Genomic DNA, 12,148 nt, shown 5'->3' on the forward strand with positions numbered 1-12,148 from the left:
TCAATGAAGAGCTGGGAAAAACACTCAGGCAAACAAGCTTTTGTTGCCGAGACAATGCAGGCCACCTTTTTACATCAGGAGGGAGCTCCTGAAAATTCTCCATACATGAGTTGAAGACGTATCAGACATAGAAAACGTGTTATATCTTTACAGAGTAAATCTTTCTACTCAAGAGCGGTGGTGGTCGTGGTCCTGAAGTGATCTGAGTGTTTTTACACTCAGATCACCTCAAGGTACTTAAAACAGCTGTTAATGTCTTAATACAGACAGCGTCTCCCAGAACACTTGATGACACATTTGAGTCACAAAAATAGCAGCAACACTTTTGTGGCTGGTAATGAACCAGGGAAATTGAACATTTCCGACATGAAATTGTGAACTTACATGAAGCTCTTCCTTAAATTTCTTTAATCTCTGGTCACTAAACAAACAAAGAAGACATTTAAAACACATCTTTACAAACAGAATGAGAATGCAACTGTGCAAAAGGAAAGGGGGTAGAGATGCAACAGCCTCCCTGCAGGCTTGAAAGGATTGAACCAACACAGTGGAACAAAAGAGAGAAGCAGATCTAAGTGGAGCGAGCAGAGTGAGTTTAACAGAGCCTTTCGATGAGTCCGTCTGACCGTTTGATGTCCCCGGGGAACTCAGAAATCATGTAAGCCCCCTGTAATTTACTGTTTGGTGTTGCCTGGGTTGAGATAATTCCCATGAGGACCTTCTCCTAGTGTTTTTTTATAAACTTAGGATTTGTAAAGCTGCTCTCGTCGACCCCCCTGCAGGTCATAAGGGCAGGAGAGCACCATGACCCTCCATGGGCCTGAGACTGTGTGGAGATACATGCCTGGCGACGGAGGCAGATTCTTAAGCATTTCACACTGATTTAGCTTTGCAAAGAAAAGAAAGAGGAAGAGGCTGTCAATACTTACATATTTCGTCTTTCCTTGCATTGAAAATTGCCATGACAGGGACTGTACCTTGGAACTGTCACGGATTTACTCAGGAAAACATTTCCGGGCCTTTGGAACTGTGTTTCTGAAATATCAGAGTACAATAGTACAGTAGAGGCGCTGGTTAAGAAAAGTTTTATTACCTGTTTTGAAGTGGTACTTCATTCATTTTCTGCAGCTTAATCCGGTTACGGGTCACGGGTGTGCTGGAGCCGATCCCAGCTGTCAGGGTACTTGGTGTTTCTTTAAATATAAATCTAAAACCTGAATTGTCCTTTTCTTCAGTCCTCACGTTGAGCCTGTCTGTATGAGGTCATTTTACTCTGAGGCCACCCAGACGTGCCTGAGGAGTCACAGAGGTTCTTAACTGTCACGGTCAACTGCCGGCTGCAGGAGAAAAGGAAGGTCAGGATTACAGGGGACTGTTTGCGCTCTGAGGCCCTATGCAACCTTCAACCTGCCCTCTCAGCTGACCCCGCTCCAAACCAACACACTGTCCACTGCTATTGACGGAGCACAACAGCACAATGACAAATCCCTTTTTATTATCCCTTTTGAGGTTATCATGGTCTTTTCAGCGCCATAGCAGGGGAGGTTTATTCGCTGAATTCATCAGTAAACAGCATTATTTGGGCAGATGCATCCTCATCTGTTGCATGGTTTCACAGCTTGGATCTATGTTCTGAACAGATGTAAACTTCATGACCTGGATGCCGCACCTAATACCAAACAACAAAGCCTCTTACCTACATTTGCTTCCTATCAGACAGTTTACATGTCTTTTAATATGCACAGTATTGTACCTTGTATCTTTTTGGTTTTCTCTTTTTATGTATGAATGCTTGTTATTTTGTATGGACACTTTAGTCTGCAATAAAGAACCCATCAATCGAAGGATCTCATCCTTCAATAGCTGTATTATAATATCACTACCAATAATCTCACGATAAATTGTTAAATCTCTGCTCAACCTCCTGTCAAAGGACAAGTAATGCCAGGTTTACATACTTTCCTCCATACGGTTTCATCAGTGCTCAAAGTAAATTTATATTTTATTAGTTATGGTTTTGTAATTATAAGCATAAATCTGTCCATCTTTGTATTTTGTGTTTGTTTGTTGGAAGATACAGAAATGGAGAAAAAGTGACTCAAAGTTACAAAGTAAAGCAGATCAACGATCTTCATTAGTTAGTTAGTTAGTTAGTCAGCTTCCAACCGAAGATGTGGCTGAAAACGTAAAAGGACATCTTTGCTAAGAAAGCGGTCATTGGCTTTTCTAAACATCCAGTGATAAAAGCTAATGCTAAGTCAGTGAAGTGTTGGCGCTACACGGTATAATGTCACTTCAGTGAATTTCATTGAAGAGTTCGCTAGCTAGCTCGCCAGCTTTTGTGTTGATGTGTGAAGTCATGGAACAGTTGCACAAACTTTGTGCTTATTTGCACATTTAGTATTTATCACGTCCCTTAATATCAAAGCAATTCATGAAGAGTGTTCGAATGCATAGAGTATGAGTAAATATATTTCTAAAAATGGATTTATTGATAAAGTAAAAAGTATTCTGTGAGTGCACAAGGGTGTAACGGCCTCTGTAGGAACCAGTCTGATGCTTCTAAAATGACAACAGGGTTCTACAATGATGTTGGATGATTGAGCAGACATAAACACCACTAATCTTCTGATGAGAAGGACTTCAATCTGAATTTCAACAGTGACCACTGTCAAAGCCAAAGGCGTTTGTCCGTGTGCATTCATTGACAGGATTTCAGAGGTTATTTGTCAACACGACTCGGATAGCCTTGGTAATCTCCCGTCCTCGCCTATTAGACTGATTGATAATTGATCCCTGTTCAAACAGGCTCTCTTTGGGCCACAGTAGCCTTTGAATGCCAAACGAGTCATTCTGCCCTCGTCCTCTCACAGGAGCCTAATCCGATAAACGAATGGGGAATGAGTGTCGTCCTCTGCTGATGTCAACCTTTCACTCTCCTATTTATCACATATTGTTTACTGATGAGGCCCTCATGAGCAGGGTCGTGGAGGGTCGTCGATGCTCTTTCGTCAAAAGAAGAAACATTTGAAGCTTTAAAACATCTGTCGCAGTTGCAGCTGTGAGCATGAATATTGGCAATGAAGTGGTTAACAACAGGATTTTGAGTATACAGATTCATATATAAACAAGTGATTTATGTATGTTGTTACCACAAATATAAACAAATAGAATATATAAATATAATAGCGGTGTCTAGACCAAAGATTGAGTGGCACACACCCAGCCCTGAAAAAGTGTTTAAACCACATCCATGACTTGTCGCTCACCATGACTATGTGATTTTGTGCCTGAACATAACCAAACCTCAAATACAGGTGTGAGAAGATGATCAAACAGAGACAGACAGGGAACTGTTACAACAGAACTATTAAAAGTTAAAAGTGATGATTTTTTACAGTGTTGCTTTCTCATTCTCTGTTAAAGACAAATTCAGAGAGGTTGATATTTATCTTCAAATAAAACATTTGTTAAACTACTTTTTGTCATTTTTTAATCACATATTAAAGCCAATTAAAACCCCAAACCCTTCAATAACTGATACTAGATGTACTGTAATTTCCTGCAATGCTGAGGACATTGTAGACCAACAGGATTTCACCCTGCTGCCTGCGTTTAACTTCTCCACCGTCACCGTGAAGAGCACAGGTCAGGTAGTGATCAGCACGAGCCCAAAGCAACACAATTTTATTTGTAAGGTGCAACACAGGCAATGACATTTAACTTGTTATTATTTCCCAGAGCAGATTGATGATAAATTGTCTATTATTTTCTCTTAAAAGTGAAAGATAAGTCCACAGTCATTTGCCCTAAAGCCAGAGTGCCACCACTATGCAAAATGACAGCCAATTATCGGGGCCTAGTTTGGTATAATGACTTTACAATGAATCTTTTGATTGAAATGTAACTGGCTTGGCCCTGGGGAAAGAGCAAAAAATAAAAAGAAAAGTTACAGAAACAATGAGCACTATAGGACTGTGTCTCTTGGCCTCCCTCTCTCCACTCCTCAGAAATAGCTATAAGAGAAAACCAGAGATATGCATATATTGATGAAAAAATTATTAAGTCGCAGAGCGCTTGCAGCAAACATAAATTAGCATATTCAGGGTAAATATGCAGACTATTTACGATAATAAGAGCGGATTATTCAATTCAATGAATGTTAAATAGATGAGGAAATGGTATGTGTCTTATCTAGTCAAAGCTTCTATTTATTTTAATCGCTTCCCAATTGAACTCTTCATTTTATTCTCCCTGAGTTATTGTTCCCATTCCAGTCAGTGATGGCACCTATGGGTCCTGGGAGATTTCCGCCGGCCACGTGGTTTAAGTGGAATTCACCTTATTCTCTGCAGAAATGGAGAAAGTCGACGTCACCCTGAGGCCAGCATCGTGATAAGCTCCTTTTCATTATGCACAGGGGCTGATTCAGAACAAGATTAGCAAGGCCTTGTGTGCATAAAGGCAAGAACATACAAGTCATCTAGATTAAATAAAAACAGTTTTTCTTCCTCAGTGCAGGTCCATAAACAAAAACATTTGCTTTCTTATTGTGCACATTAAAAGTTTAATCAGTTTGACCGTGTGTGTTTGTGTGTAACCCCCTTTCTGACAGAAACACACTCTGACCGCTGCAGGCTTCTTTACTGCCCACACATTTCTCAAAAGTATTTATTAACCAGCCTGTTTAGAGCTTATTGTCAGTGTAGAGAACAGCTAATGCACATATGTTCTCACGGATCTTTGAGGAGCTTTGCAGGTTCCAGAACAGCCCTATGGTTAGTAACAGCTCAAGTGATGCATGAAACAAGCATCAGTTTGACATCATCATTGACGACCATGGCTCATACTGAGAACACTTTTACCAGCACATTTTAAGAGTGCTGGTTGATATATTATGAGTTTGAAGATGAATTACTGAAATTCTGATTTATGCATTATGTTTTTAAGTGTGGAAATGAAGTTGACGTGTTTTGTTGATTCTTGGATGCTGGAGTGACTTGGCATTGTTAGCACTTCTGCCCTGTTTACCAGACCGTTGACTGCAGCATCTGCTCTATATTAACATGGGTACCAGGATGCAGCAATATAGTTTTACCCCACATAGCGCTGATTTAAATTTTCATACCACTGTGCATCTACCAGTCAGTGTCTCAAGTGTGTGTGGGGAGAAGTTGGGAAAGGATGCATGTGTGCTTAGAACCTTAAGAGCAAAAGGCTTTTTGACTGGAAAGGGATTGCTCATTTTAGACAAGATCAAGTGTTATGAGTGAGGTTACACATGGTTTATGATGAGAGCGAGGTTGTGACCTTAGTTGTTGAGGAATTAGGTTATTTTTATTTGTTTTAATTGAAATTAAGGTGTAGATTGATCATGGATGACTGACTCGTGTGTTACGTATTCATTGGGGAGTTAACTTTCCCCAGACTCGTCCAGACTTGCTGCCCGCTTCATCCCTTTAACGTTTCATGACTGTATTGTACACAGCTGCAGTAGCAACATCTGTTGGTGGACACAAATGAAAAGACACAACGGTAGTTATACACACACACACAACACACCAACACAGAAACGCAAGAAAACACCTGACAAATACAGGCATGGACAAAAAATACAAACTGTAGGAACAAAGCTGATTAATAGACAGATACTGGGAGACAAGGGAGACACATGAAGGTTAAAAATAGGTTAAAACATGAGCAGCAAAAAAAATCTAATATTCTAATCTAATCTAATAATAATAATAGTAATAAATCAATATCTGTCATCTTCAGTTTGACTGCAGACTGAAAACTGGTTTGATTTGAAGGGTCAAATTTCAAGAGGCACTAATGATACACGCTTATTTTACAGGTGTAGATTAATTATTAATTACAAGTGTTATCACATACTTGTAAAGCTTCTTTAGCAGAAATAAAAGAGAGTCTCTGTGAAAACCAATGATCAGATTCATTCTGGATACAACTGTTTGCACCTTGTACATCTTGCAGAAAACTATATTACTTTGCAGTTCTTTTGTCATTGTGAGCTCACAGTAATGAAGAATACAGCTTCCCTTTTTGTCCTATTTGATTTAGTTAAATTCAATTAAACAATTAGGTGCTGGAACAAATGTAATTCCTGCTTCATTTAAGTTGACTTTTCTATTTCTGCATGAAATAGTTTTTGTACATGCTGCTTGTGTTTAGCACACAGCCCAACCCCCTCCACCCTCCTCGCACAAAGTAAAACCCTGGTTCACTAAGATGTGCCAAACGCGCCATCTAGTGGCTGAAACTTTAAAAGATGTTTTTGTGGTTCGGGTTTTAAATGAACAACTGTCTTGTGCTGCCATCTACTGTTATAATCCAGATGTTGACGTTGTAGAGATGGACAAAGGCCGATTTGTAAAATAATTCACACAAAAGCTGAGAGGAACACAACGGGTCAAACTGAAGCAGCAAAAAAAGTCACAATCTAATCTGTTTTTTTTTTTCACATACGAAGAAGTTTATTAGCTCAAAGACATTTTAAGATAAGATACGATTCTTTATTCTTGTCCAACATCAGGGAAATTCCGTTGTTGAAAAATAAAAAATACTTAACCATGCCACCTCTTTACAAGAGAAAACAAAAATGTACATTTCCAAGCAATTAAAAAAAAAAGAAAAGAAAAGAAATGTGCATAAAAGAACTTGTGTGAGATACCATGTTCATAAGATACCAATTCTGATGAGGTATGCACGCTGACAGCGATGTGATAGCGTGGAGTCTTCTTTTTCCACATGGTGGTGCTATTCCCTTATTATTTGATGATATCTGGAATCTGACAGAGTTATCCCATCAGTTAAAATTAAAGCATTATGTAGAGTATCGTGAGTGAATGTACTTTGGGAATCACAGGAAAAAAAAAGAAATGGTTAATAAATGTGAGGCCTAATAAGCTGCCACCGTCCAAGCCGTGATTATCATGACAGCAGGAAAGCACAGCAGGCAGCAGCTGAGAGCTGATGTGGAAAAAAATTAGCCTGAAAAAGCAGTTTGTTAAAATCAATATTCCTCCATCGTATATAATACGTATAATATTATATACGATGATATTGTACCTGACAGCACAATGACTCCAGGGGGCCACTTGTCAATAGCATTTTATGTACGTGTGATTGAAGGAAAGAAACAAAGAGCCCAGATCCCAATCTGCCCCCCCCCAACTCCCACCCCCCCACACACACAAAAAAAGACATTAATTATTTGCTATTTTGCAGGCAGGAGTCTGCCCTTTTGCAAGGGAGTCATCCACCCTTCTGTGCGCTGTCTAAACAGTGCAGAGGATAATGATCCATCACACATCCAACACATCAACATTATGACTGATTCTTGAAGCTTTGAAAGTCAAGTGGTGTCATTCCACGTTGTCGTGGTAACTGCCAGCTTTATCGCCTATAGGAACAACTTGATGTCAGCTGGCGTCACTCTCAAGCTTTGTTTGATGACGTATGTGTGCATGTGTGTGTGTTGGTGGGGACTTGAAAGCAGGTTTCATGTAAAACAGGGTCGCAACATCAACAACAAATTGCTAATCGCTCCTTTATAATGGGATCAATGAGGAGTGGCTCTGAAAACACATGTGTCCGTTTTGATCTCCTGACAAAAACCTGCATTGTTTTCTTCAAAAGCTTTTCTGCATCAAGGGGTTTGGGCCTGACATTTTTTGTCGTGGCAATGTTTGCTTTTAAGGTTGCACGCCCCCGTGGTCGAAAACGTACTTCCTCTTTGTTTCTCGAGAATATCTCCAAAGGGAACATTACTGGAGTTCATTTACAAAGGTTTTGGTTTTGTGTTCATGCCTCCCTTCCTCCCGTTTTATCATTTTCTTTCTCCTCTTGCTGTTCTGGACGTGTACAAGCCTGAAGGCAGAGGGATACAGCGCCGTACACACAGAGGCTGAAGTGGTCACAGGCGTTTCTTCAAGTATCTCAGCTAATCTGGGTTGTTGGGCTAAAGCCGCACAGTTACAGTCTATTACATATCAGTACCAGTAAAAGTAGGCCATCGTACCATTTAGAAAAAAAAAACTCACACCACCCCGAAGAAACAAAGTGCATGTAGAGTCTAACACAGGTTTACCATCACAATATGCTGATGATACCGTGCTGTGAGAGAATGTTTGTCTCTTACTGATTTCTTTTTCTTATCTATTTTGTCTTTAAGGAAATGTTTCAGATCATCAACTTGAATATTTGAAGAAAAAACGAGTAAATAGAAAATACTATTTTCAAATAAACCTGTCTGACAAAGTGAAGAAGGCTAAGACCATGTCCACATGTGGACGAAACCTTTGTAGACTACTTTTAAAAACATTTCTGTATTTCTATATTTTTTAAAAACATTTCTGTAAACATTTCTGTACACACCGAATTGTCTCTAGAAATGCGTGCGTCCACACAAATCCAGTGATATACTGTAGTACATATGCGACAGAAATACAACCTCATAGAGAAAAAGACATGGAGCAAGTGCAGTAACAAAAAGAGGTATTTGTGTGGATGGATTAGCAGACATTCCAAGAACAAACACAACACGGTGAGCCACCATTGTTGTTGTTGTTGTTGTTGTTGTTGTTGTTAGCAGAGTTAGCACATGCAGGTTAAGGGAGAGGTGGAGCTATCATGTTATCGGTTCAGGAAAGATGGACATAGGTTGTACACACTCAGGCGAAACGGTGTCGTCTTCAGATTTATTCACTCATGATCGTATTCAGGCTCCAAAATGCCCATTCTGTGTGGACAAAACGTATATGCAATAGAAAAACTGTGCAGATTCACCTGAACTTGTTTCCATATGTTTTCTATATGGTTCCATACACGGCCTCAAAGATTTCCAAAAAATCATGTCACAGTCCAAAAACAGACAGACTAGAAAAAGGTACACTTGTAAGCATTTGAAGAGCTGCAGTTATGTCAATTGTCTGTCATACATTTTCTTCAGATGAGCATTTCTTGCCAGACTTTATTTACTCAGTCCAGAAAAATCAATAATCGGTGATTACTCTGTCACAGCTGATACGCCTTCTTGTGTAATTATGATGCTTCAGAGTAACATGTTTCCATCTGCTATCAGACCAATGTCATTATCCGTTCAATCTCACTAAAGTCGTTTTAAAGCCTCTATCCATACACTTCTCATAGGACCTAATGATGCCTCACATCTAACCCCATACTGTGATGGTGGATCCGGTCTCCTAGCAACCAGCCCTCTCAGAGAAGGTGACAGCATTTGAGTGGGCACCCTCACCTCTCCGCATAACATCCCTCCATCACCTTCTCTCCCCATCGCGGCCTGGATGTTCTTCAAGTCAAGTAAACACATCTCATGCCGTACAGTTTGTATTGGCATGACTGAAAATTCCTGATTTGCATTTGTTTGTTGTTGTTCGTTAATAACAGAAAACGTCAACACTGGTTACATCAGTTAACTGTACACACTGTCGTGATATACTTTTTAAAAAACTGATCTTCAATGAATATTTGTCATTTTGACGCTGTATTAACACTTTGAATGACTGCAACCCAAAGTTTTGGGCTTCTGGAGGCTGGTGGAAAATATTCTACCTGGTTGACTATTACAATCATGCTTCTTAATCCACTCAGTTATATGTTTTATGTCACTAACTGTCTGCTCTACCTGATGTCTGCTAAAAAACAACCAGATAGCTATTTTTATAGCTATTTATAGCAAATAGCTATTTTTTCGTAATGCGACATCATTCTTATGTGCAAGTGAAGGTATCACACCAGGTTATGTAACAGGTGAATAGTGCCCCCACCCTCAAAACACGCACACACACACACACACACACACACACACACACACACACACACACACACACACACACACACACACACACACACACACACACACACACACACACACACACATTTTTCAACTGTTTTCAGCCAGACTGAAACCGATCATTGGTACACTGAACATGGATTGAGTTGGACAAAGAAAAATGGACAAAGGTAAATACAGTATAAGTTTAAGAATCATTACCATGTTTTTTTATGCTCGGGACTTATAAACTGTCCTGGACCATCCTCTAAGATATTAACATCACTTCACCATTAACTGCACATTTATAAACTTGTGATTGCTGGTATGCGTCATTCAGCAGCAGGAAGTGATCAGCTTGACTGCCAACAACAACGAGCTCTTATGGTTTAACTCTTTATAGTGCAATTGAAATGAGTGAAATGCAAAATTTCTACCCCAGAGACTTATTAACGGATATACTTTTGAAATTTTGATAATTTTTTACAACCAACTGAAGTTATCATACATGATTTTCTTACATGATAATTTGCCATTCCCCCAAAATATTCCTTAACATGTATATACATGTGTGTCTGTCTGTCTGTCTGTGTGTGTCTGTGTGTGTGTATCAAATACAAATAAACGTTTAAGATGAGTGAGGAGACATCTTCAGAAGCTCACTGGCATATTTCTGCCTCCGTCCCCTTCGAGCTCCCGAATGCAAATCACATCACGCTGCGCTCCCATTTGTGCTGCAGCCTGAAGCCACGCTGGTGAAATGACGTGAGCGCCTGATGCTGGTAAATGACAGTACTTGAAATAGCCCACCTGTCATCCTGCGCACCCACTTGCTGCTGCCGCCATCACCACCCCAGTTTCCGCCTCTCAGTCAGCACCCCTCCTCCTGTGAAACTCCTGTGGACCTGTGGAATCTGTCCGAAGTGGAGATCAGTCAGAGGAAACACTTTATGTCAGCCACTTCCATGAGATTCAACGTGTCACTGACAGGAGAAGAAATGGATACTGGTCGATCTGCCAATGACTCCTTCTTTGATTTCGTTGGAGGTGTGCAGCTCCTCCGGGGGGAGGACACCCGGACCGCCGTGCCCGTCATCCTCATCGGGATCTGCGTGTCTGGAGCTGTTGGGAATTTGCTGGTTTTGCTTATTTGCATTCGTGACTTCAGGGACGGGAAGGGCTCTGAGGTGAAGGCGCTCCTTGCGTCCCTGGCCTGCACGGATTTGGTGATCCTGCTGCTGTGCGCCCCGGTGCGCGCCGTCACCTACTACAAACAGACCTGGGTCCTGGGGAGATTCGTCTGCAGCACCACGGACTGGTTCCAGCACTCCTGTGTGGTCGCAAAGACCCTGATCCTCGCCGTGACCACCAGAGCCAAACACACGTTGGTCCCCAGCACCGCCACGGGGCCCTTCTACAGCCCGACGTGGATCCACGGCGCGCTGGCTTTCACCTGGATCATGTCCATGGTGTTTCCCATCCCGCAGATGCTGTTCGCCTCTCTGCAACCACATGGCAGCGACACAATTTGTGTGTCTGTGATGCCGGAGTGCGCGTCTGAGTTCATGAACCTTTTCTACAAGATTTACCCAACGGTGACCTTTGCGGCGCCGGTTATCTTCTCAGTTGCCTACTACACCAAAACGCTGCATACTGCGGTGAACTTTGCGCCCAGTCCGCAGCATCAGAGCAAAGTCTCCCTGGTTTTACTGTGTCTCAGCGGCGCCCTCGGCCTCATGCTGCTGCCGGAGTGGGGGACTTTCACCTGGATCCGACTCAGGTACAACAAACCCCCTGTGGGTTTGATCATCTTTGGGCAGGTCCTCCTTTACGCATGCAGCGCCCTCTCCCCGGTCATCTTGATGACCATGTACGACGACGTGCGCCAGGGCTTGATCACCATCTGGTTCATCGCGACCTGCAGGGGCTCAAAGCATGTTCCCCGCCAGAAGTGTCCAAAAACCGAAGGGAACGGAGCGGAGCTCGGTGCCATCGCCGTCGGTAACGCAGTCTCAGAGGAGAAGGAGAAGACCTTCCCGGATGTGGAGCACTTCTGGACAGGGCGCAGGAATACGCACGTTGAAGAGGAACAGGATCCCGTTCCATGGGAGAGAGAGGAGAAAATGTTGTAGTGGGTTTTAATCAGGGGAATTTCACTTTTTAATATTGTAATATTAACATTAGCTGCGTTCTAGTTTGTTGAGTTTTGAAGACTCGAGTGGGCTTTCCTTTCTGTTTTAACACATTTGATTTAATTGTACACTATTTCCATGTTATCATGTTTGATCTCGTATTTCTGTTGAGTGGAGGACCTTTATTTGTGGGGATGTACAAAAT

The 12,148-nt window shown here is 41.5% G+C and overlaps 1 protein-coding gene across 1 annotated transcript; it reads left to right on the plus strand.

Annotated features, from left to right (window-relative positions):
• The first annotated feature begins 10,809 nt into the window (after window positions 1–10,809).
• Window positions 10,810–11,943, plus strand: GPR151 (G protein-coupled receptor 151). The gene has a single exon (XM_078622362.1). The coding sequence runs from the start codon at window positions 10,810–10,812 to the stop codon at window positions 11,941–11,943; it is 1,134 nt and encodes a 377-aa protein (XP_078478488.1).
• The last annotated feature ends 205 nt before the right edge of the window (window positions 11,944–12,148 follow it).

The sequence above is a fragment of the Lampetra planeri genome, unplaced genomic scaffold, assembly GCF_965212315.1.
Source record: "Lampetra planeri unplaced genomic scaffold, kcLamPlan1.2.h2 scaffold_1477, whole genome shotgun sequence".
Taxonomy (NCBI): Eukaryota; Metazoa; Chordata; class Hyperoartia; order Petromyzontiformes; family Petromyzontidae; genus Lampetra; species Lampetra planeri.

What these genes read in the sequence shown, in the direction of transcription:
- GPR151 (XM_078622362.1), top strand. Translation starts at nt 10,810, where the DNA reads ATGGATACTGGTCGATCTGCCAATGACTCCTTCTTTGATTTCGTTGGA.